At 45.4% G+C, this 25471-nt stretch overlaps 1 protein-coding gene across 1 annotated transcript; it reads left to right on the forward strand.

Moving 5' to 3' along the window:
• Positions 1–16551: 16551 nt before the first annotated feature.
• On the forward strand, positions 16552–18598 carry LOC135973129 (uncharacterized). Its single transcript, XM_065554793.1, has 2 exons — positions 16552–17128; positions 18123–18598. Exons 1-2 carry the CDS (start codon positions 16552–16554, stop codon positions 18596–18598), a joined length of 1053 nt encoding a protein of 350 aa, XP_065410865.1.
• The last annotated feature ends 6873 nt before the right edge of the window (positions 18599–25471 follow it).

The raw sequence follows: 25471 nt of genomic DNA on the forward strand, positions 1-25471 counted from the left end.
AAGAAATGCCTCCTTGATTACAGGTAATTATCATACAGTAGGAGAGCTTTGTGAGACTCTACTGGCCTCTTCCAAGACTGACATAAGTCACAAGACCTGCAATGTCTCCCACCTCATTCCGAATATCTGGCCAATAAAAATTCCTTTTTCACCTTCTATATGTCCTCTGAGTCCCCCTGTCACTTACAAAAGGACAGTCATGGGCTAACAATATTAGCTCCCTACAATGCCTAATAGCACAACCACCTGCTTGTAAGGATTTCCAGGAGTCTTATTCTTCTCCAAAGGGGCCTCCCTATAAATCCTTCCCTCTTCTTCAAAATCCTTTCTCCATTTCCCCTAACTGGGATCGCCCCCAAAATGCATTTTCTTATGCTATCTAGGGATGGGTTTGCTCTCTGCTCTGCTGCAAATTCCTGCTGTCTGTCAACATTGAACACAGCCTTCCCCACAGGGAGTGACTCCGTGCCCCCCCCCCACTTCGCTGTTCCAGGAGACACACTGTCTCCCTCAACTGTTTCTCTATCCTCGTGATTCCTTCCTTGGACTACAAAGAAATATTCCTTATAACTGCAAATTACAATATTAACAGCTTTAGACACAGTTAATACCTCATTTCTGCAGTAATGCAATCCAATATATTGTGACATTACCCAGGGTACAATCTGGACTGTGTCCTCTCAATTCTCCAACCTGGAGTGCCTTTTACACTGCTTTGCTGTGAGAGCAACCACTCCTGGTCTGCTCACATACAGCCTCCAGCATGTAAGTTTCTTCCAGCTACACTGTACGAGTGCTATGGCCAGCCATTCTTGAATTACACTGCAGAGCAACACCAGCAAATTCCCAGCCCCAGACTTGCCCCCAGAAATGTGTCTTGTACTACCCAGCCCTCTTCTGGACAACACAAGCTCATATAAAGTCTACCATTTCATTAATATAAATAATGATATGCACAAATCCTGTAGTCGCAAATGGAGTTTCCCAAATACTTAAATCCAAACACACTGGTTTAGATAAAACAATAAAACAAGCTTATTAATTACAGAAAGATAGATTTTAAGTGATTACAAGTAATGAGGCATAAAAGTAATAATTGGTGCAACTAATACCTAATTTAACAAGCTAAGTGTTTCAAAGCAATAGTCTCTGTCATCATGTCTTAGCAATCTTGCTGATGGAACTTCTTTCAGTCAGGATCCTTCCCTCAGTCCAAAGCTATTTCTTTGTTTTTTAGGTGTTGTGGCTGCCGTAGATAGAAAGGAAAAAGATAATCTGAGGCATTTGCTCTCCTTTCTTATAGCATTTCTCTTCTTTGAGAATCATCTCCAGCTGAGTTTCAGGAGACAGAACATCTATGTGAATGGGAACCTCAAGCTGTTTCTTTGTGAAGATTTAGATTTTTCACTCACACCCTCTTTCCTGCCAAAGAACAGTCGCTTCAACAGGTGATAGTCCATTTGATTTTGTTGTCATTTGCCTGAGGCATCAGTTTGCCTTTTGTCTCTGAGGAACTGGTTTGTGGTTGCTCTTAGTAATGTCATACAGTTGAATCCTACAAATTTACATAAAATGTTGCCACACATATTTTACCAGGACAATAATGATAAGCAAATTATGAGTTTTCAAATGATGCCTTGCAAGGCATACTTTGTACAAAATTTATCATAGTCTTGTAAAAGGGGTGAACATAGGGGTACAGACTGTCACACACACCAACTTTAAAAAAATGCCTTCTACACCTTCCCACTCCAAGTGACACAACACTTTTGAACCTTCCCAGTGCTGGGAGTTCTACCCTCTTTTCCTGCAGCATGTCAGTTTTTCTGACCATGCTGTCAGTACCAGAGAGATCTGAGTGTCAGCGTCCATCCACCCTAGGCATTCTTTGCTGTGCACTTTAGCAACTTCAATAAAGTCAGCAGCAACTTCCAATGGGTCAGACTTTACAAAATTCCTCAGGGATTCCTCAGGTACCTCCATGGGTCATACACTTACAATCGCTGCATTAAATTAGGCTAGGGCTGGACACGGTATGGGCTTAGATTCCCTTTGTTTACCACACTTGTCCCTGAGGTGCTCAGTGGATTTACATGTGAAACAGTTTCTGGGGCCATTCTCCTATACCAGGGGTCTGTGAATGTGATTACCAGAAGGCAGTCAATCCTGAGCTCCCAAACACACTTCTTTTTCCCAGGAGTAAAACAAGGTCTCCCTCTTTACACCAGACTTCTGCCCCTCTTTCTGTGTCTTGTGCTTATTAGATACACACTAGCTTGGATATAGGAATCAGCCAGACCTGCAACTCCCTATTCAGAACCCAAAGATTTATTCCAAATGGTCAGGAAAAGAGTGGGACCCTTAATGAATGGGGGAGGCAACCTAGTGACAGATGATGTGGAAAAAGATGAAGCACTCAATGCTTTTTTTGCCTCGGTCTTCACAGATAAGGTCAGCTCCCACACTGCTGTCCTGGGCACTCAGTGGTGAGAGAACAGATTAAGTACTGTCAAGGTTCCTTCCCCACCTGAACTCTGGGGTACAGATGTGGGGACCCGCATGAAAGACCCCCTAAGCTTATTTTTACCAGCTTAGGTTAAAAACTTTCCCAAGGCACAAATTCCACTTTGCATTGAACAGTATGCTTCCACCACCAAGTGATTTAGACAAAGAATCAGGAAAAGAACCACTTGGAGTCCTATTCCCCCAAAATATTCCCCCAAGCCCTGCACCCCCTTTCCTGGGGAAGGCTTGAGAATAATATCCTCACCAATTGGTACAGATGAACACAGACTCAAACCCTTTGATCTTAAGAACAATGAAAAATCAATCGGGTTTTTAAAAGAAGAATTTTAATTAAAGAAAAGGTAAAAGAATCACCTCTGTAAAATCAGGATGGTAAGTACTTTACAGAATAACAAAAGATTCAAAAACACAGAGGATTTCCCCTCCAGGCAAAACTTTAAAGTTACAAAACCAGGGATAAATCTCTCTCTTAGCACAGGGAAAATTCACAAGCTAAAACAAAAGACAACCTAACTCATTTCTTTGCTATTATTTACTAAGAAGGATTGGACCTGTTTCTTTGACTTTGGGACAGGCCACTTTTGGATAGCATTCACTTTGGCCTGTAGGGGGTTTATAGTTCCTTGACCCAGCTGGTGTCCAAGGTAAGTCACTCTGTTTAGGCCTATTTGACACTTTTTAGCCTTAACAATTAGTCCTCCCTCCCTTATGCGCCCGAAGACTTTTTGCAGATGCTCCAGGTGTTGTGCCCATGAATCAGAAAAAATGGCCACATCATCAAGGTAGGCGACTGCAGATTCTCCCAATCCCGCTAGGAGACCATCTACAAGTTTCTGGAAGGTGGTGGGTGCATTTTGCAGCCCGAAAGGAAGCACATTAAATTCATACAGCCCTGCCTGGGTGATGAAGGCTGACCTTTCCTTGGCGGGTTCATCTAGCAGTACTTGCCATTACCCCTTGGTTAAGTTAAAGGTAGAAATGAACTGGGCACATCCAAGTTTCTCCAATAGCTTATTTGTGCGTGGCATTACATAGTTGTCTGGGTGAGTTACAGGATTTAGCTTACAGTAGTCCATGCAAAAGCGTATCTCCCCATCTGATTTGGGAACTAGAACCACTGGAGATGCCCATGCACTGTTAGAGGGGCAGATTACACCCATCTGTAGCATGTCCTGGATCGCCTGTTCTATAGCAGTTTTGGCTTGAGGAGATACTTGGTACGGTTGGGCCCTATTTGGGCAAGCATTACCTGTGTCAATGGAGTGGTATGCCCGTTCGGTCCATCCTGGGGTGGCTGAGACCATCAGCGCGAAGTTAGTGCATAGCTCCTTGATCTACTGTCGCTGCATACATCCAAGGGTCATGGAGAGGTTCACCTGTTCCGCGCCACTGTTACTTTTCCCTTCGTAGTAGACACCTTCAGGCCACTCAGCGTCATCTCCTCCCTGGGCTGTAAACTGGAAAACCTTTAATTCTCTGGAATAAAAAGGTTTTAGAGAATTAACATGGTATACCTTAGGCTTTAGGTTTGAGGTGGGAGATGCTATGAGATAGTTAACAGCTCCCAGGCGTTCTTGTCATGTGAATGGCCCTTCCCATGACACTTCCATCTTATGGGCCTGGAGCACCTTTAAGACCATGACTTGTTCCCCTACTTTGAAGGAATGCTCTCTGGCATGTTTATCATACCAGGCCTTTTGCTCTTCCTGAGCATCTTTTAGGTTTTCTCTAGCAAGGGCTAAAGAGTGTCGAAGGGTGTTTTGTAGGTTGCTTACAAAGTCTAGAATGTTAGTTCCTGGAGAAGGCATAAACCCCTCCCATTGCTGCTTCACCAACTGTAATGGCCCCTTAACCTCGCAGCCATACACAAGTTCAAATGGTGAAAACTCTAAACTGGGATGTGGTACAACCCTGTAGGCAAAGAACAACTGTTGCCACACTAGGTCCCAATCATTGGCATGCTCATTTACGAATTTACGTATCATGGCCCCCAAAGTTCCATTAAACTTCTCCACCAGGCCATTTGTTTGATGGTGGTAAGGGGTGGCAACCACGTGGATCACCCCATGAGCTTCCCTTTGGTTTTTCATGGTCCCTGCCAAGAAATTAGTTCCCAAATCTGTAAGGATGTCGGTATGCTAACCTACCATGGGGAAAATGTCTGTTAATGCCTGGCACACACTTTTAGCCCTGGTGTTGCTTAAAGTTACTGCTTCCGGCCATCGGGTAGCAAAATCCATGAAAGTCAGTATGTACTGTTTTCCTCTGGGTGTCTTTTTTGGAAAAGGACCCAGAATATCCAGAGCTACTTGCTGAAATTATGGGGAGTGACTGGAGAGGGGCTTTGACCTGGTCTTGAGGTTTTCCCACTTTGGCACACCTCACAAGACCGGACATAATTAGAAACATCCTTGCTCATTCCCTCCCAGTGGACTGACTTCCCCAAATGGGCTTTGGTCCTGTTCACCCCAGCATGGCCACTTGGATGATTGTGGGCTAAGCTCAAGAGCTTTACCCGGTACTTAGTTGGAACTACCAACTGTCTTTGAGGATGCCAGTCTTCCTGGTGTCCACCAGAAAGAGTCTCCTTGTATAAAAGTCCTTTTTCTACAACAAACCGGCAGTGGTTAGAAGAGCTGAGAGGCAGTGGGTTGCTCTGTGCTGCCGCCCAAGCTCCCTGGAGGCTGTCATCTGCTTCCTGCTCGGCCTGGAACTGTTCCCTTGATGCTGGAGACATCAGTTCCTCATTGAATTGTGGAGTTGGGCTTGGTCCCTCTGGAAGCGATGTAGGTGATGGGGCTGTTTCCGTTGACTGTGAACTGCTCTCCACTGGCACACTGCTGAGCCTCTTGTGTAGGTTTATCTGCTGCTGCCAGTGCAGGCTCGCTGGTGACCTCTGGCGTTGGAGTTGTAGACGGGGTTGCAAGCACTGGATTCAGTGCAGGCAATGGTTCTGGTGCTGGTTGCTCCGCCAGTTCCGGTTCTGGGACTGGCTCTGGCTGGGTCTCTGCACCTGGTTCTACTACTGCTGTCGCAGACATTGGCATGGGGTCTGGTTCCATCACCTCAGTCTGGGTCTATGGTAACACAGACTGAGCACTTGTAGAAGGCGCAGAAATGGAGCTAGGTGTGAAGGTTTGCTTAGCCTGGCTGTGGGTTACCATTCCCACCCTCTTGGCTAGCTTCACATGGTTGGCCAAGTCTTCCCCCAGCAGCATGGGAATGGGATAATCATCATAGACTGAAAAAGTCCGCATTCCTGACCAGCCCTTGTACTGGACAGGTAACTTGGCTATAGGCAAGTCAAAAGAGGTTGACTTGAAGGGTTGAATCATCACTTGGATCTCTGGATCAATGAATTTGGGGTCCACTAAGGATTGGTGGATAGCTGAGACCTGTGCTCCAGTGTCCCTCCACGCTGTAACCTTCTTCCCACCCACATTCACAGTTTCCCTTCGCTCTGAAGATATCTGGGAGGCATCTGGGCCTGACCACCTTTGGTGTGACCCCATTGCAATGAACTGTAATCTGTTGGTTTTTGGGGCAGTTGGCCTTTACATGCCCTAGCTCGTTACATTTAAAACATTGCCCAGCTGACTGGTCACTGGGGCGAGGTGGGTTGCTGGAGAATGGTGTGGTGGGACGATAAGGTGTCTGGGGTTTTCCTTGGGGTGTAGTTGGGGCCTTGGGCTGGCCCCGGTGGTATGGTCTCAGGGTGTCACCAGGGTTGTTCCCCTCTGCTACCTCCACCCATTTGATTTCGATTTTCCCCGCCTCTCTGGCGGTCTGGGACTGCTCATATTGATCAGCATAAGAATCAAGACTTTCCGCTGAGTTCATTTTCTTATCCCATAACCACTGTTTTATATCATCATGGGTCATAGTCAGGAACTGCTCTTGTATAACCGAATCACACATTCCTTCAAAGCTAATTACCTCCCTTCCTTTGACCCATTTATCTAACAGATCCTTCATCTGGTTTACAGAAGCCACATTACTTAGTCCAGCACCTCTCTTAAGGGCTCTACATTTTACTCTGTAAGTTTCAGGGGTAATTTGAAATTGTTTTAAAACCAAATCCTTAAATTTACCATAGTCAGAAGCATCATCAACAGGCATCTTATTGAATATGTCCAGAGCTCTTCCAGTCAATTTTGCTACCAACGTGGTCATCTTGTGATTGTCAGGAATTGCATGGCAGGTGCACAATCTTTCAAAGGTGATGAAATATTCAGCAATATCACTGAATTCATTATACTGCGGACATAGTCGCTCCCATTTGTGGATTTTTGGGGACGTGGAGCCAGCAGGTGGAGGGTTTTGTTTCTTCGACCCCATTACAGCCAGTTCATGCTTCTGGGCCTCCCTCTGGGCCTCCACAGCCCTCTTGTGGGCAGTTTCCTCTGCCTCCACAGCTCTCTTGTGGGCAGTTCCCTCTGCCTTCACCCTGGCTTTTTCTGCCTCCATAGCTCTCTTGTGGGCAGCTTCTTCCCTGGCCATCTGTCTATCATGTTCTTTTATTCTATCCTCAGCTTCAAATCTGGCTAATTCCAGTTTTTTCTGGACATCACTTTCTGTCATTCTAGCCTTTCTGTGCTTAACCTATCTTAACCCGAGAACTAGAAAAAAAAACCCACTTGTGAATTCCCTTGCAGAAAGTTAACTACCCTACCCTCAGGCAGAGAAAAAAAACTCCAGCTGCTCACAGCTTAAAAAACCCTCTCTGTTTGTTAAGCAGCCAAAAAGGGGAAAAAATTGTCCTTTTAAAATCCGACTGGGCTTTTGGTTCAAAATGATCCCACCGCACTGCCACCATATCAAGGTTCCTTCCCCACTCTGAACTGCTGGGGTACAGATGTGGGGACCCACATAAAAGACCCCCTAAGTTTATTTTTACCAGCTTAGGTAAAAACTTTCCCAAGGCACAAATTCCACCTTGCCTTGAACAGTATGCGTCCACCACCAAGTGATTTAGACAAAGAATCAGGGAAAGGACCACTTGGAGTCCTATTCCCCCAAAATATTCCCCCAAGCCCTGCACCCCCTTTCCTGGGGAAGGCTTGAGAATAATATCCTCACCAATTGGTCCAGGTGAACACAGACCCAAACCCTTGGATCTTAAGAACAATTGGGTTCTTAAAAGAAGAATTTTAATTAAAGAAAAGGTAAAAGAATCACCTCTGTAAAATCAGGATGGTAAGTACTTTACAGCAGTGCTTCTCAAAGCCGGTGGGAGCCACGATCGGCCGAATCTGCGGACATGGCAGGTAAACAAACCAGCCCGGACTGGGAGTTGCAGGGGAGTTGCAAGGTTATTTTAGGAGGGTGGTCGGAGTATTATCACCCTTACTTCTGTGCTGCCTTGAGAGCTGGGTGTCTGGAAAGTGCTGGTTGCTGACTGAGGGCCCAGCTCTGCAGGCAGCAGCGCAGAAGTAAGGGTGACAATACCATACCATGACATCCTTAGCTCTGCGCTGCTGCTGGCAGTGGCTCTGACTTCAGAGCTCACTCACCACTTCCAGCTGTCTAGCTCTGAAGGCAGCGTTGCCACCAGCACAGCAGCAGGACAGAAGTAAGGGTCACAGTACTGCGACCCCCCCCCCCCGACACACACAAATACTTTTTGTGTCAGGACCCTTAGAATTACAACCCTGTGAAATTTCAGATTTAAATAGCTGAAAACATAAAATGTATTATTTTTAAAATCCTATGACTGTGAAATTGACCAAAATGGACCATGAATTTGGTAGGGCCCAGTATACATATATAAACTAAATATTTCCCCTTTCATACTGATTAAATATGAATAGTACTATTGTCATAACTATAAAGGGAAGGGTAACAGCTGTCCTGTGTACAGTACTATAAAATCCCTCCTGGCCAGAGACTCCAAAATCCTTTTACCTGTAAAGGGTTAAGAAGCTCAGGTAACTTGGCTGACACCAGACCTAAAGGACCAATAAGGGGACAAGATACTTTCAAATCTTGGGGGGGGGAAGGCTTTTGTTTGTGCTCTTTGTTTGGGAAGTTGTTCGCTCTTGGGACTAAGAGGGACCAGACATCAATCCAGGCTCTCCACATCTTTCTGAACAAGTCTCTCATATTTCAAACTTGTAAGTAAACAGCCAGGTAAGGCGTGTTAGTTTACCTTTGTTTTCTCAACTTGTAAATGTACCTTTTACTAGGGTGTTTACCGCTGTTTGCTGTAGCTTTGAACCTAAGGCTAGAGGGGGGTCCTCTGGGCTCTTTAAGTTTGATTACCCTGTAAAGTTATTTTCCATCCTGATTTTACAGAGATGATTTTTACCTTTTCTTTAATTAAAAGCCTTCTTTTTAAGATCCTGATTGATTTTCCTTGTTTTTAGATCGAAGGGGGTTGGATCTTGATCTACCAGGAGTTGGTGGAAGGGAGGAGGGGGAATGGTTAATTTCTCCTTGTTTTAAGATCCAAGGGGTTTGGATCTGTATTCACCAGGGAATTGGTGAAGAGTCTCTCAAGGCTACCCAGGGAAGGGAATTAGCATTGAGAGTGGTGGCAGCGGACCAGATCTAAGCTGGTAGTTAAGCTTAGAAGTTTTCATGCAGGCCTCCACATTTGTACCCTAAAGTTCAAAGTGGGGAAGCAGCTTTGACAAGCTCCCTCAGTCACAGCATCCCAGGGTCGCATTAGTCATTTTGGCCAATGTATCACATTAGGTGCTCATATTCAGCTGATTATTCACCATGACCCCCAATTCTTTTTCAGAGTCACTGCTTCCCAAGATAGAGTGCTCCATCCTGTAAATATGGTTTACATTCTTTGTTCCTAGATGTACACATTTACATTTAGCCATATTAAAACACATATTGTTTGCTTGCGCCCAGTTTTTCAAGCGAACTAGATCACTTTGAATCAGTGACCTGTCCTGTTGATAATATACCACTCCCCCAATTTTTGTGTTATCTGAAAACTTTATCAGTGATGATTTTATGGTTTTTTTACAGAGCATTGATAAATATGTTTATATAAAGTAGGGCCAGGAACCAAACCCCAAGGGACCCCACTAGAAGCTGACCCCATCAATGATGTTTCCCCATTTAAAGTAGCATTTTTAGACCTATTAGTTAGCCAGCTTTTAATCCATTTAATGGTTGTGTATGTTAATTTTATATCATTCTAGTTTTTTAATCACAGTGTTGTAATGGTCCAGCAAGCTCCCGAGACAGCTCTTTTACAATGCTTGTATGCAAGTTATCTGAATCTACTGATTTTAAAATGTCTAGGTTAATTAATTGCTGTTTAACATCCTCCAGAGATAGTAGGGGAATGGAAAGAGTGTTATCACACTTTGATGAGACTTCATCATCTGTCTTTTCCCCAAATACAGAAAAGAAACATTTATTTAACAGTTCTGTCTTTTCTGCAATATTATTGGTAAGTCTACCATTTCCACCTAGTAATGGACCAATTGTCAGGATCCATTGTCAGGATTCTTTTTGTTCCTAATATATTTTTAAAAACTCCTTCTTACTATCCTTAGCTCTGCTGGCCATAAATTTCTCCTTGTGTCCCTTGGTTTCCCTTATCAATTTTCTACAATTCCTAACTTATGATTTATATAAATCACTGTCAAATTACCCTTTCTTCCAGTAGTTTTATATATATGTATAATTTTTTACAGCTGACTTCATTTCTGCTCTAAACCAGGTTGTTGTTTTTTAATCAGCACTGTCTTCTTCTTCAATTGTGGCTTTTGGGACATCAGGTAAGGTGTTCTTAAATTATTCCCAATTATCATTCACATTTTTCTGATAAAATTCATTCTCCCAGCTGATTTGGCTCATAATTGTTTTCAGCTTTATGAAATTGGCCCAATTAAAGCACCAAATATGTATATTACTTGTCTGGACATTATTCTCTATTTCCCTCAGAATTTGAAGTTAAACCTCAGGAAAGGGGCCTGATAAAGCTGGCCTATCATTTTGGTTAACCCCTTTCTCACCTCTCTCCTAAGACCTTCTCTCCTTCAATAGCCATTTGCTGTCTCACAGAGAGGATCCCAAGAGGTGGGATTTTGACATGACAAAGGGATCCCTCATTTCATAGACATAGGGAGATGGCTCTGAAGGGCTCACAAAGTTGCTCAGTCTGATTTATTGAAATTTTCAGGCACTTTCCAGACCATGTTCTCAAGAAACCTAACAGCATCAATCTCCAGGGATTGCAGCTTTATACTGCTCAGAGACATATTCGATATGAGAAGGAGTCATTCAGCACTCAGGCTAGGTCTACACTGGGGTGGGATTGATTTAAGATACGCAAATTGAGCTACACGAATAGCATAGCTGAATTCGACGTATCCGATCTGACTTACCCCACTGTGAGGACGGCGGCAAATCGACTGTCATGGCTCCCCTGTCGACGGCGCTTACTCCTACCTGGGCTGGTGGAGTATGCGCATCGATTCAGCGATCGATTGTCGCGGCCCAACGAGACACGATAATTCGATCCCCGAGAGATCGATTTCTACCCGCCAATCCAGATGGGTAGTGAAGACAAGCCCTAAGGAAAGCAAGGGTCCTGGTCAGGGCCAAGCACTTGATCAGGAGAAGCCCCAATATTTTCTTGTTGACATGTGTTGGGAGGCAAAAAGGCACAAGCCATGGATCCCATCTTCTTCACTGCACTCCTTCTGTGACCATTTAAAGTCAAGTCCCACTGGAAATTACCTCTTTGAGGAGTCTCAAATCCCTGTCTCAATACATCACATTCAGCCACGAGAAAGTCTTTGTGAAGTGTATTGTCATTCTTTAACACATACTTCCTCTCATTGCTTTCTTCTGGCATTGAAGCATCTAGAAGACCAAAGGCAGGACCACAGAAGGCTGTTAAAAATTCATCACAAATTAATGTCAGGGCAAGGTGTGTGAATTAATATAGTATAAAGACTATTGAAATCAACATGCACACATGCATGCTCAAAGCACTGACATTCGTAGATAGAACTACACTGCTAAACTAAGCCCAAGAGACGTGATTAACAGGAAATTTTCAGAATGCCAATTAGAGAAAAGTTTACTGAACAAATTGTTTGCACTTGTACTCTAGAAGCATCATGAATTTTAATTCTGCATTGATTTATGTGGCTGAAACAATAATTAAAGTTGTATGAATGTAACACAGGAGAAGACATCTGGGGGAGGAGGTGGATAGGTTCACTTGTTGTCAGTCTAAGAGGAAATAAGAATGCAGAAAAGTTCTTTCCCACTAAAAAAGACACAATAGCCTGCAGTTCTATATGTGGCTTGACTGACCTGACCTGACTGTGCAGTAACTGATGTCCTCTTTAATGTGTATAGTGTACAAAAAATTAAAAGCATGTGTGGCTGTTCCATGCAACTTGTTAACTTATTATTTCCTGTCTGCTTTGCTGTTCAATTATGGGCAAAAGCCACCTTAACATAAGGATTTGGTCAGGATTAATTTATCAGAGCCGCTGTGGTATTTCCAGTCTGCTGCACCAGAGTGCTCTGAAACTAAAGCCCCCTACCATGGCATTGTAGTCTGGGTAGAGATCTGTGCCAGGTCTAAACTACAGACTTCTGCTAGCTTACCTGTGTCAGTCAGGGGTATCAGGAAGTGTGATTTCTGATGGACATAGTTGTATTAGCAGAAGTCCCTATAGCAGGGATCGGCAACCTTTGGCACATGTACCCTGGCGGGCCGGGCCGGTTTATTTACCTGCCAGGTCCGCAGGTTCGGCCAATCACACCTCCCACTGGCCACGGTTCACCATTCCAGGCCAATGGGGGCTGTGGGAAGCGGCAGCCAGCACATCCCTCAGCCCTTGGTGGGAGCCACGATCGGACGAACCTGTGGATGCGATAGGTAAACAAACCGGCCCAGCCTGCCAGGGTGCTTACCCTGGAGGGCCACGGGCCAAAGGTTGCCAATCCCTGCCCTAAAGTGTAGATATAGGTATGCCAGAAAAGTTGTATGCCAGTATAGCTTGTTTCTCTCGTGGGTGGTAGTTTTGTTATACTGCTACAAAGCGCAGCTTTGCCAGTATACCACATCCACACTAGGAGCTCTTTGCCAGTATAGTATACTGATACTCTTATACCAGCAAAGCACTCCTAGTATTGATGTCAAGGCTGCTTCCCCACTTTGAACTTTAGGGTACAAATGTGGGGGCCTGCATGAAAACTTCTAAGCTTAACTACCAGCTTAGATCTGGTCCGCTGCCACCATCCCAAAGCTAATTCCCTTCCCTGGGTAGCTTTGAGAGACCTTCACCAATTCCCTGGTGAATACAGATCCAAACCCCTTGGATCTTAAAACAAGGAGAAATTAACCATCCCCCCTCCTTCCTCCCACCAACTCCTGGTGGATCAAGATCCAACTCCCTTGGATCTAAAAACAAGGAAAAATCAATCAGGTTCTTAAAAAGAAGGCTTTTAATTAAAGGAAAAGGTAAAAATCCTCTCTGTAAAATCAGGATGGAAAAATAACTTTACAGGGTAATCAAACTTAAAGAGCTCAGAGGACCCCCCTCTAGCCTTAGGTTCAAAGTACAGCAACAGAGATAAACACTCTAGCAAAAGGTACATTTACAAGTTGAGAAAACAAAGATAAACTAACACGCCTTGCCTGGCTGTTTACTTACAAGTTTGAAATATGAGAGACTTGTTCAGAAAGATTTGGAGAACCTGGATTGATGTCTAGTCCTTCTCAGTCCCAAGAGCAAACAACTTCCCAAACAAAGAGCACTAACAAAAGCCTTTCCCCCCCCCCCCCAAGATTTGAAAGTATCTTGTCCCCTTATTGGTCCTTTGGGTCAGGTGTCAGCCAGGTTACCTGAGCTTCTTAACCCTTTACAGGTAAAAGGATTTTGGAGTCTCTGGCCAGGAGGGATTTTATAGTACTGTACACAGGAGAGCTGTTACCCTCCCTTTATAGTTATGACAATTGACATGGCCTCCATTAATTTTAATAATGTATATGTATCTCTGTGAGGTTGGTCTTGCTGGCTGAAAGATAACTGGGGCTCTGTATATACTAGAAAGGGCTTGCCAGTACAGCCACAGCCCTATAGTCATTCTTGGGAGATACAAAGCCTAAATTGGGCCTATCTAACAGCATGAAGCAAATCCGAAATTTAGGTTAGACCATATGCTTTTGTTGTTTTAACTTTTTCTCTCTGCTTGTTATATTCCTGTGGATATATAAATCATACTTTGTTTTGAACAAGCTGTTTTCTGTCACTGCACTGTCAAGCTGGTCATTGTCCTGGAGATAACTCTAGAGCAGGGGGCAAAGGTAATAGGGGTGGGAAACCGAGATTGCTGTAGCCTGATGATCCAATTTAAAGATGCAGTGAATTGCGGGATTCAGTCTGAGAGAAGTGCAAGTTTAGGCCTGTCACTTGAAAGAGATATCCAGGGAGAGACAGAGAGAGAGGTCACATGTACAGCTAACCCTGAACTGTAACAACAGGACCTTCTGAATTCTGAATAATTAGATCAGATGGTTTTGTCAAGAATCCATAGGCCAAAAGTTATCCAGCCAGATGGTTCAGGAATGTGTACATTTGTACAAAGCAGTATCAGTTTGCAAATAAATAAATAAATCAGTTATTAACATAAAAAGAGGCTCAATTCCTGAGCAATATTCTTCATTCTAAATAGCTTGACCAGATGTCCAAAAAATTAATTTTGGAAAAAAATGATATTTCATATAAAAATGAAACTTTCCTTTTGAAATTTTTTTTGTTTGTAAATTGCTTTTATTATTTTACATTACTTCAAGACATGTGAGTAGCAGTAGGATATATATGTCATATCATGTTCTGGTACGAATTACAAGTCATAATATGAAAAAAATAGAAATTTTTCTGAAACTAAATTTTCAAAACAAATATATTTCATGGGAAATTTTTAAAATATTTCTTTTCATGCCAATTCAGAGAGAAAACAAATTTTGAAAGTCAAATTTCCCATAAAATGGAAATTCTGAGTTTTGACCAGCACCAGATCTGAGCAAATTGGCTTTGGTTTGACTGAGTGTTTAGTAACCCCAGTGATTGCATCTTAGAAACACATGAGGGATATGTGATAGCGATCACTATAACTAATGGCATAGCATTAGGACAGTTGAACAGTGGCACACAGATCATGTACTGTACTTTTTTTCTAAACTGACATACCCATCAAAGGAACAGCAAGGAGGATACATGGATAAACCAAATAATTATTTATTATTATTATTATTATTATTATTATCTATGTTGTGGTAGTGCCTAGGAGCCCCATGCATGGACTAGAATCCCATGGCGCTAGGAGCTGTACAAACACAGCACACAAAAAATGGTCCCTGTCCCTGAAGAGCTTCTGTCTATGTATAAGATCAGTATAAGGCTTTTATCAGCCTTGTGATCACCCTCCCGCTGTGTGATTAATGAGGGCTGACCTAGGAGAGAAGGCCTTAAAAGCCAGAGGCTAAGTGACCAAGGGGAGCTAGTGAACAGGGGACTGCAAACAGGGGAGATTGAGAGGGGGAGAAGGAGATTCCTCTGGTAAACGAACAAGGTGCGAGTACTAATCTTGGGGTGAGTGAGTTAGTTTGGCTGTTTTGTGCTTTTCTCTCTCTTTCTGGTCATTACAGTTACAGAGTCAGTTGGGATTGTATGTCTGGAGACTGTTTGAGCCTTTGTTCCCTGGATCATCCTTGATCATCTTTGATCAGCCTCAATCAGCCTTGTGATCACCCTCCCCCTGTGTGATTAATGAGGGGGTAGGGCTGATCTAGGATAGAAGGCCTTAAAAGCCAGAGGCTAAGCGACCAAGGGGAGCTAGAGAACAGGGCACTGCAAACAGGGGAGTTTGAGAGAGAGAGACACGCAATATAATTGCTATGGTTAGGAAGTGCTATGGTTAGGAAGTATGCCAGTTCTGCTCCTGTCTCCTCCATCTGCACCTGTATCCAGACAGATAACTTAACCATGGATGCCTCTACCCAGATCCTGGTGTGGATTTACAGAGACTGTGGCCTGCATTTCCCTTGCACAGAAAGTTAGGCTGGGGGGATCATTCAATGTGAAAGGTGCCTGCTGGTACAATCTCTCAGGAAACAGGTGGGAGAACAACAGGAGGAGGCGGCTAGGCTGAGGAGGCCTATGTGGAATTCATTGAGAGTATTCATATGGAGACATCCAAAAATTATTAGGGGGCTGGAGCACATGATTTATGAGGAGAGGCTGAGGCAACTGGGATTATCTAGTCTGCAGAAGAGAAGAATATGGGGGGGATTTGATAGCTGCTTTCAACTACCTGAAAGGGGGTTCCAAAGAGGATGGATCTAGACTGTTCTCAGTGGTACCAGATGAAGAATAAGGAGTAATGGTCTCAAGTTGCAGTGGGGGAGGTTTAGGTTGGATATTAGGAAAAACTTTTTCACTAGGAGGGTGATGAAGCACTGGAATGGGTTATTTAGGGAGGTGGTGGAATCTTCTTCCTTAGAGGTTTTTAAGTTCAGGCTTGACAAAGCCCTGTCTGGGATGATTTAGTTGGGGATTGGTCCTGCTTTGAACAGGCAGTTGGACTAGATGACCTCCTGAGGTCGCTTCCAACCCTGATATTCTATGATTCTGAGGCCTGGTCTACACTAGGCGTTTATGTCGAAGTTAGCGCCGTTAAATCGAATTAACCCTGCACCCGTCCACACTGCGACGCTATTTAGTTCGACATAGAGGTCTCTTTAATTCGACTTCTGTACTCCTCCCCGACGAGGGGAGTAGCGCTAAATTCGACATGGCCATGTCGAATTAGGCTAGGTGTGGATGGAAATCGACGCTAATAGCTCCGGGAGCTATCCCACAGTGCACCACTCTGTTGACGCTCTGGACAGCAGTGCGAGCTCGGATGCTCTGACCAGCCACACAGGAAAAGCCCCGGGAAAATTTGAATTTGAATTCCTTTTCCTGTCTGGCCAGTTTGAATCTCATTTCCTGTCTGGACATCGTGGCGAGCACAGCAGCACTGGCAACGATGCAGAGCTCTCCAGCAGTGATGGCCGTGCAGTCTGGGAATAGAAAGAGAGCCCCAGCATGGACTGATCGTGAAGTCTTGGATCTCATCGCTGTGTGGGGCGATGAGTCCGTGCTTTCCGAGCTGCGATCCAAAAGAAGGAATGCAAAGATCTACGAGAAGATCTCTAAAGACATGGCAGAGAGAGGATACAGCCGGGATGCAACGCAGTGCCGCGTGAAAATCAAGGAGCTGAGACAAGGCTACCAGAAGACCAAAGAGGCAAACGGACGCTCCGGATCCCATCCCCAGACATCCCGTTTCTACGAGGCACTGCATTCCATCCTCGGTGCTGCCGCCACCACTACCCCACCAGTGACCGTGGACTCTGAGGATGGGATACTGTCCACGGCCGGTTCCTCGGACATGTTAGGGGACGGGGAAGATGAGGAAGGAGATGAGGAGGGCGAGGCAGTCGGCAGCTCTCACAACGCTGATTTCCCCGACAGCCAGGATCTCTTCATCACCCTTACAGAGATCCCCTACGAAGCGTCCCCAGCCGTTACCCCGGACACAGAATCTGGTGAAGGATCAGCCAGTAAGTGTTGTAAACATCTAAACATTTATTTTTAACAAAACAGGAATATTAACAATTAAAAGAATGGGTTGTTCATGATTAGTGTGCCCTAGGCGCTTAACGGTTTAGTAAGGGGCAGTGCAAGTTTTGAAAAGAAATCTAGCAATGTCCGGTTTTCAGTGATTGTCCTGCACAAGCCGCTCTACTGTTTATTCCCTGCTACTGCAGCTACAGTAAAATGCGGTCTATGTGTCCGGGGATAGAGCAGTAATCCTCCTGGGACATCTCGATGAAGCTCTCCTGGAGGTAACTTGAAAGCCGTTGCATGAGGTTCTTGGGGAGAGCGGCCTTATTGGGTCCTCCGAAGTACGACACGTTGCCGCGCCACGAGATTATCAAGTACTCGGGGATCATTGCTCTGCACAGCAGGGTGGCATACGGCCCTGGTCTTTGGAGGCTTTCCCGGAGCATTCTCTCTTTGTCGCTCTCGGAGATCCTCATCAGGGTGATGTCGGCCATGGTGACCTGCTTTTAATTAGGTAGGGGAATGTTAGTGTTGGGACTGCTTTCCCGTTCCTTTACAGAACTGTAACCGCTGGTTTGCAGCCACGCGGTGGAGGCGGGAGAGGGGCAGCCGAAAGGGATCGTTCCCGGGGACAGCCGCGAGGGGGTGGGACAGGGGCAGAGTTCCCGCTTGCCGGATTGCTGGCAGCAGGGACTGACATTGATTTAAATGTGAAATGAGGCCAGTGGTAATATAAAAGTTTTAAACTGCCACAAGTGTACGGCTTACCATGTCTGCCTGCAACAGAAATTCCGTTGTGCTGCCTCGCTTCTCAAATGTGCTGTTCAAGACCCCAGGCACTGAATGCGAAGGCCGAGAATTCGACCTTGTGCTGAGTGCGCATGTGAAAGGTGCTGTGCATGGTCTTGTTCACAGAGAAAGACTATGTTCTTTGTTCACAACTACATTTATCTTTCTGAGGAATTCACTCCCTTTTTCCCATTTCCACAGCCCCGTCTGCGACTGTCTCACAACCTAGCCTGGAATCACACTCCCAGAGGCTAGCGCGGATTAGGCGTAGGAAGAAGAGGACACGGGAGGACATGTTCTCTGAGCTTATGGCCTGTTCCCAAGCCCAGGCAGCACAGCAGACCCAGTGGCGGGAGAACTTGACCCGAATGCACCAAGCCAACATGGATCGGGAGGAGAGGTGGCGGCAGGAAGACCAGCAGGCGACTCAAACGCTGCTTGGACTACTGAGGGAGCAAACGGACACGCTCCGGCGCCTTGTGGTTGTTCTGCAGGAACGGAGGCAGGAGGACAGAGCCCTGCTGCAGTCCATCTCTAACCGCCCTCCCCCGCCACCAAGTCCCATACCCACCTCACCCAAAGTGCAAAGAAGGAGAGGCGGCAGAGTCCCTGCTAAGTCTCACTCCACCCCTGCAGAGAGCTCTAGTAGCAGAAGGCTCTCATTTCCCAAAATTTGAAAAGTTCTTTCCTTCCCGCCTGACACAAGCCCCCGTCCAAGTTTCACCTCCCAATGCCATGTGTAGTTGATAATAAAAAATTCGTTTCTGTTAACTACTGTTTCAATCATGTTCTTTTGGAGGAGGAGGGGAAAGGGGGTTGGTAATTGGACAGGACAGTCTCCTTTGGCAGGGTACATAGTCGGGGGCAGGCACAGCAGCAGGGCACATACACAGTGCAGTGATGCAGTGACTAGTTGCTCCGGTTAGTCTGGGAGGTTGTTTTGATGTAATGTTGGGGGGGGGTGGGTTGCTCTGTGACTTTGTGGCGGGGGAGGGCAGTTACAGATCTTAAGCGCCGGTCCTTAGGCAGGATCACAGAGCCACACAGCATGGGATCTGTAACCGTCCTCCCCCTGCCACAAAGTCAAATAGACCCCCCATACACACAGTCCCGATCAGGAGGGTTGACAGGCTCCGTTGAAACAAGCATCCCACCACAGCGGAGCCTGTCAATCCTTGAGTTTAGAAGCTGCATTCGCGTCACAACACTACACCCGCCCCACACCACAGTCTGCGTCCCAGTTTTAAAAAATTCCCGCGAAAACAGTATTAAAGAAAACGGTGTGCTTTAACAAAGTAGAACTATTTTTATTTCGACACGTGTGTTGGAGGGGGGGTGAAGGGGGTATGTAACTGGATAGGCTAGTCAACATTACCTGGGTAAAGAAACGGGGGCAGGTTTAGCTTCTCAGTACACAAACTATAAAGTCACAGGTTACCCTGCTCACTCAGGAACTTTGCTTTCAAAGCCTCCCGGATGCACAGCGCTTCCCGCTGGTCTCTTCTAATCGCCCGGCTGTCTGGCTGTGAGTAATCACCAGCCAGGCTATTTTCCTCAACCTCCCACCCCGCCATAAAGGTCTCCCCCTTGCTCTCACAGAGATTGTGGAGCACACAGCAAGCTGCTATAACAATGGGGATATTGGTTTCGCTGAGATCACAGCGAGTCAGTAAGCTTCTCCATCTCCCCTTGAGACGGCCAAAAGCACACTCCACCACCATTCTGCACTTGCTCAGCCGGTAGTTGAAGAGTTCTTTTTCAGTGTCCAGGGCGCCAGTATAGGGCTTCATGAGCCAGGGCATTAGCGGGTAGGCTGGGTCCCCGAGGATGACTATAGGCATCTCCACATCCCCAACAGTTATTTTGTGGTCCGGGAAGTAAATACCTTGTTGCAGCCGTCTAAACAGACCAGAGTTCCTGAAAACACGAGCGTCATGAACCTTGCCCGGCCATCCCACGTAGATGTTGGTAAAACGTCCCCTGTGGTCCACCAGTGCTTGCAGCACCATGGAAAAGTATCCCTTTCGGTTAATGTACTGGGTGGCCTGGTGGTCCGGTGCCAGGATAGGGATGTGAGTTCCATCTATGGCCCCACCGCAGTTTGGGAATCCCATCGCTGCGAAGCCATCTATGATCGCCTCCACGTTTCCCAGGGTCACTACCTTTGGCAGCAGTACATCAACGATTGCCTTCGCTACTTGCATCACAACAACCCCCACGGTAGATTTGCCCACCCCAAACTGGTTCGCGACTGACCGGTAGCTGTCTGGCGTTGCAAGCTTCCACAGGGCTATGGCCACTCGCTTCTGTACACTCAGTGCAGCTCGCAACCGGGTGTCACTGCGCTTCAGGGCAGGGGACAGCAACTCACAAAGTTCCAGGAAAGTTCCCTTCCGCATGCGAAAGTTTCGCAGCCACTGGGATTCATCCCAGTCCTGCAGCACTATGCGGTCCCACCACTCAGTGCTTGTTTCCCGTGCCCAGAATCGCCGTTCCACGGCATCAACATGACCCATTGCCACTGTGATGTCCTCGGCGCTGGGTCGCCTGCTTTCTGACAGGTCTGTGCTACTCTCAGACTTCAGGACATCACCGCGGTGCCGTAGCCTCCTCGCCTGACTTTTCTGCATCTGCCTCAGGGAAACCTTTATGATAAGCTGCGAGACGTTGAGAGCGGCCACAACTGCAGCGATGGTCGCAGCGGGCTCCATGCTCGGAGTACAGTGGCGTCCACGCTGTCAATGACTGGAAAAGCGCGCGAACTGTTTTCCCGCCGGCGCTTTCAGGGAGGGAGGGCGGGAGTGATGGACGGATGACGACAGTTTCCCAAAAGCACCCTCGACTCATTTTGTTACCCAGAAGGCATTGCCGGCTACACCCAGAATTCCAATGGGCAGAGGGGACTGCGGGAACTGTGGGATAGCTGACCACAGTGCACCGCTTCGAATGTCGACGCTATCACCGTTAGTGTGGACGCACAAAGTCGAATTACTGTCCTTAGTGTGGACACACACGTTCGACTTTGCAATATCGATTACAAAAATTCGATGCAAGTAAAATCGAACTACTCTCGTAGTGTAGACAAGGCCTAAGACTGAGGAAGCTATTCAGCTACAGAGGACTGCTGTCACACCACCAGGGCAGGAGGATATGGCTCTGTCACAGGGAGGACACTGGCTGCTGGTTACTTCTGGCAGCAGGCAGTGCTCCACCACTACTCCTAACCCACCCACCATGGTGATGGAAAACCGATATGCTGCCCTGGCAATGAGTGTTGAGGAATCACCCCCAAAGGTGGAGGAGAGAAGCCATGTATCCCCAAGGTTGGGAGAATCAGTCACCACTCCCAGGAAGAAACATAGGGTAGTGGTGGTTGGTGACTCTCTTCTGAGGGGGATGGAGGCACCATCTGTTGCCCTGACATGGCATCCTGGGAGGTATGCTGTCTGACAGGGGCCCGTATCCAAGACTTTATAGAGGGATTGCCGAGGATCATCTGGCCCTCTGACTACTACCCCATGCTACTAATGATATTGCAAGATATGACCCTCAGCAGATCAGAAGTGACTACAGGGCTCTGGGAGTAAGGGTGAAGGAGTTGGGATCACAGGTGGTGTTCTCTGCGATCCTTCTGATGAAGAGTAGGGGCCCAGGCAGAGACAGATGCATCCTGAAAGCAAATGCCTGACTGCGAGGTTGGTGTCGCCAGGAGGCCTTTGGCTTCCTTGATCACGGGATGCTGTTCCAAGAAGAAGGACTGCTAAGTAGAGATGGGGTCAACCTATCGAGGAAGGGGAAGAGCATATTTGGATACAGAATGACTAACCTAGTGAGGAGGGCTTTAAGTTAGGATTGAAGGGGACATGACCAAAGCCCACACGTAAGTAAAAAACATGGAGACCTGGGTCAGAATTGGGGGTGGGGGGGGACCTGGGTCAACTATGACATAGTTGGCATTACAGAACTTGGTGGGATAATATGCATGACTGGAATATTAGTATAGGAGGGTACAGCTTGCTCAGGAAGGACAGGCAGGGAAGAAAGGGAGGACGTGTTGCCTTATATATTTAAAATGTATACACTTCGACTGAGATTGAGATGGAAATAGGAAACAGACTTGTTTTAAACTACTAACAGAAGCCTCCAAAGCATAGGACTTGGTGGTGATGGGGGACTTCAACTACTCAGACATCGGTTGGTAAAATAACACAGCAAGACACAGATCATCCAAGAAGTTCTTGGAATGTATTGGAGACCATTTTTTATTTCAGAAGGTGGAGAAACCTACTAGGGGAGAGGCTATTTTAGATTTGATTTTGGCAAATAGGGAGGAACTGGTTGAGAATTTAAAAGTGGAAGTCAGTTTGAGTGCAAGTGATCATGAAATGGTAGAGTTCATGATTCTAAGGAATGGTAGGAGGGAGAACAGCAAAATAAAAACAATTGATTTCAAGAAGGCAGACTTTAGCAAACTCAGGGAGTTGGTAGGTAAGATCCCATGGGAAGCAAATCTAAGGGGAAAAACAATTGAAGACAGGTGGGAGTTTTTCAAAGAAACATTATTAAGGACACAAGAGCAAACTATCCCACTGTATAGGAAAGATAGGAAGTATGGCAAGAGATCACCCTGGTTTAACCAGGAGATCTTCAATGATCTAAAAATTAAAAAAAGAGTCCTACAAAAAGTAGAAGCTAGGTCAAATTACAAAGGATGAATATAAACAAATAACAAAAGTATGTAGGGACAAAATTAGAAAATCCAAGACAAAACAAGATCAAACTAGCTAGAGATATACAGGGTAACAAGAAAACGTTCTACAAATACATTAGAAGTAAGAGGAAGACCAAGGACAGGGTAGGCTCATTACGGGGAAAAAACAATAACAGAAAATGTGGAAATGGCAGAGGTACTTAATGACTTCTTTGTTTCAGTTTTAGACTCATAGAATCATAGACTTTAAGGTCAAAAGGGACCATTACGATCATCTCTGACCTCCTGCACAACGCAGGCCACAGAATCTCACCCACTCACTCCTGTATCAAACCCCTAATCTATGTCTGAGCTATTGAAGTCCTCAAATCGTGGTTTAAAGACTTCAAGGTGCAAAGAATCCTCCAGCAAGTGATCCATGACCATGCTGCGAACCCCCCCCAGGGCCTCTGCCAGTCTGCCCTGGAGGAAAATTCCTTCCTGACCCCAAATATGGTGATCAGCTAAACCCTAAGCATGTGGGCAAGACTCACCAGCCAGACACCCAGGAAAGAATTCACCAAGAAGGTTGGTGGTGATTGAATGTCTAACACAGTGAATGCCAGTGAAAATGAGGTAGGATCAGAGGCTAAAATAGGGAAAGAACAAGTTAAAAATTACTTAGACAAATTAGATGTCTTCAAGTCATGAGGGTCTGATGAAAGGCATCCTAGAATACTCAAGGAGCTCATAGAACATCAGGGTTAGAAAGAAGCTCAGGAGGTCATCTAGTCCAACCCCCTGCTCAAAGCAGGACCAATCCCCAGACAGATTTTTGCCCCAGATCCCTAATTGGCCCCCTCATGGATTGAACTCATAACCCTGGGTTTAGCAGGCCAATACTCAAGCCACTGAGCTATCCCTTCCCCTAGATATGTAAGCAATTATCTTTGAAAAGTCATGGAAAACGGGAGAGATTCCATAAGATTGGAAAAGTGCAAATGTAGTACCAATCTATAAAAAGAAAAATAAGGACAACCCGGGGAATTAGATCAGTCAGCTAAACTTCTGTAAGCTGTAAAATAATGGAGCAAATAATTAAGCAATCAATTTGCAAACATCTAGCAGATGATAAGGTGATAAATAATAGTCAGCATGAATTTGTTAAGAACAAATAGTGTCAAACCAACCTGTTAGCTTTCTTTGACAGGGTAACAAGCCTGGTGGATGTGGGGGAAGTGGTAGACCTCATATGTCTTAAGTAAAGCTTTTGATACTGTCTCACATGACCTCATTAACAAACTAGGGAAATGCAACATAGATGGAGCTACTATAAGGTGGGTGCAAAATTGGTTGGAAAACTGTTCCCAGAGACGTCGACAGTCTCTACGCAAAAGAATTAATGGACACAAATCTGACATCAGGAATCAAAATACTCAAAAACCAGTGGGAGAACACTTTAACCTGTCTGGTCATTCAGTGACAGACCTGCGGGTAGCTATATTACAACAGAAAAACTTCAAAAACAGACTCCAAAGAGAGACTGGTGAGCTAGAATTGATATGCAAACTAGACACAATCAACTCCGGTTTGAATAAGGACTGGGAATGGCTGAGCCATTACAGACATTGACTATCTCCCCTTGTAAGTACTCTCACACTTATTATCAAACTGTCTGTACTCGGCTAGCTTGATTATCACTTCAAAAGTTTTTTTTCTCTTAATTAATTGGCCTCTCAGAGGTGGTAAGACAACTCCCACCTGTTTATGCTCTCTGTATGTGTGTATATATATCTCCTCAATATATGTTCCATTCTATATGCATCCGAAGAAGTGGGCTGTAGTCCACGAAAGCTTATGCTCTAATAAATTTGTTAGTCTCTAAGGTGCCACAAGTACTCCTGTTCTTCTTTTTGTTCCCAGAGAGTAGTTATCAGTGATTCACAGTCATGCTGGAAGAACATAATGAGTGGGGTCCCACAGGGATCAGTTCTGGATCTGGTTCTGTTCAATATCTTCATCAGTGATTTAAATAATGGCATAGACAGTACATGTTGTATCCTTGGGGCAACAGTTTTAGGAAGAAATCACTGGAGACACAGAGAGCTGTAAACCTTGAAGCAGCCATTTATTGCCACACACAGAACTAACCAATAGCCAGCCAAAACTGGCTGGGCTATCCCCTAATAATCTAGCTCAGTTGCCATAGCAACACAAGATTCTATTACCACGACAACCAAATACACAACAGTACACTTATAAAGTTTGCGGATCATACCAAACTGGGAGGGGTTGCAAGTGTTTGGCGGATAGGATTGTATTTCAAAATGATCTGAACGAACTGGATAAATGGTCTGAAGTAAATAGGATGAAATTAAATAAGGACAAATGCAAAGTACTCCACTTAGGAAGGAACAATCAGTTGCACACATACAAAATGGGAAACGACTGCCTAGGAGGGAGTACTGCAGATAGGGATCTGGGGGTCATAGTGGATCACAAACTAAATATGAGTCAACAGTGTAACACTGTTGCAAAAAAAGTGAACGTCATTCTGGGATGTCTGAGCAGGAGTGTTGTAAGCAAGACATGAGATTCTTCCGCTCTACTCCGCGCTGATTAGGCCTAAACTGGAGTATTGTGTCCAGTTCTGGGCACCACATTTCAGGAATTATGTGGACAAATTGGAGACAGTCTAGAGAAGAGCAACAAAACTGACTGAAGGTCTAGAAAACATGACCTATGAGGGAAGATTGTAAAAAATTGGGTTTGTTTAGTCTGGAAAAGAGAAGACTGAGAGGGGACAGGATAACAGTTTTCAAGTACATAAAAGGTGTTAGGGGGCTTATTCCTTCACCCT

Source organism: Chrysemys picta, chromosome 8, assembly GCF_011386835.1.
Source record: "Chrysemys picta bellii isolate R12L10 chromosome 8, ASM1138683v2, whole genome shotgun sequence".
Lineage (NCBI taxonomy): Eukaryota > Metazoa > Chordata > Testudines > Emydidae > Chrysemys > Chrysemys picta.

Bases quoted from the DNA above. Each gene is read 5' to 3' on its own strand.
- LOC135973129 (XM_065554793.1), top strand. From the start codon at position 16,552: ATGCAGAGCTCTCCAGCAGTGATGGCCGTGCAGTCTGGGAATAGAAAG. The intron at 17,129-18,122 runs GTAAGTGTTGTA...CCATTTCCACAG, and splicing joins ATCTGGTGAAGGATCAGCCA to CCCCGTCTGCGACTGTCTCA.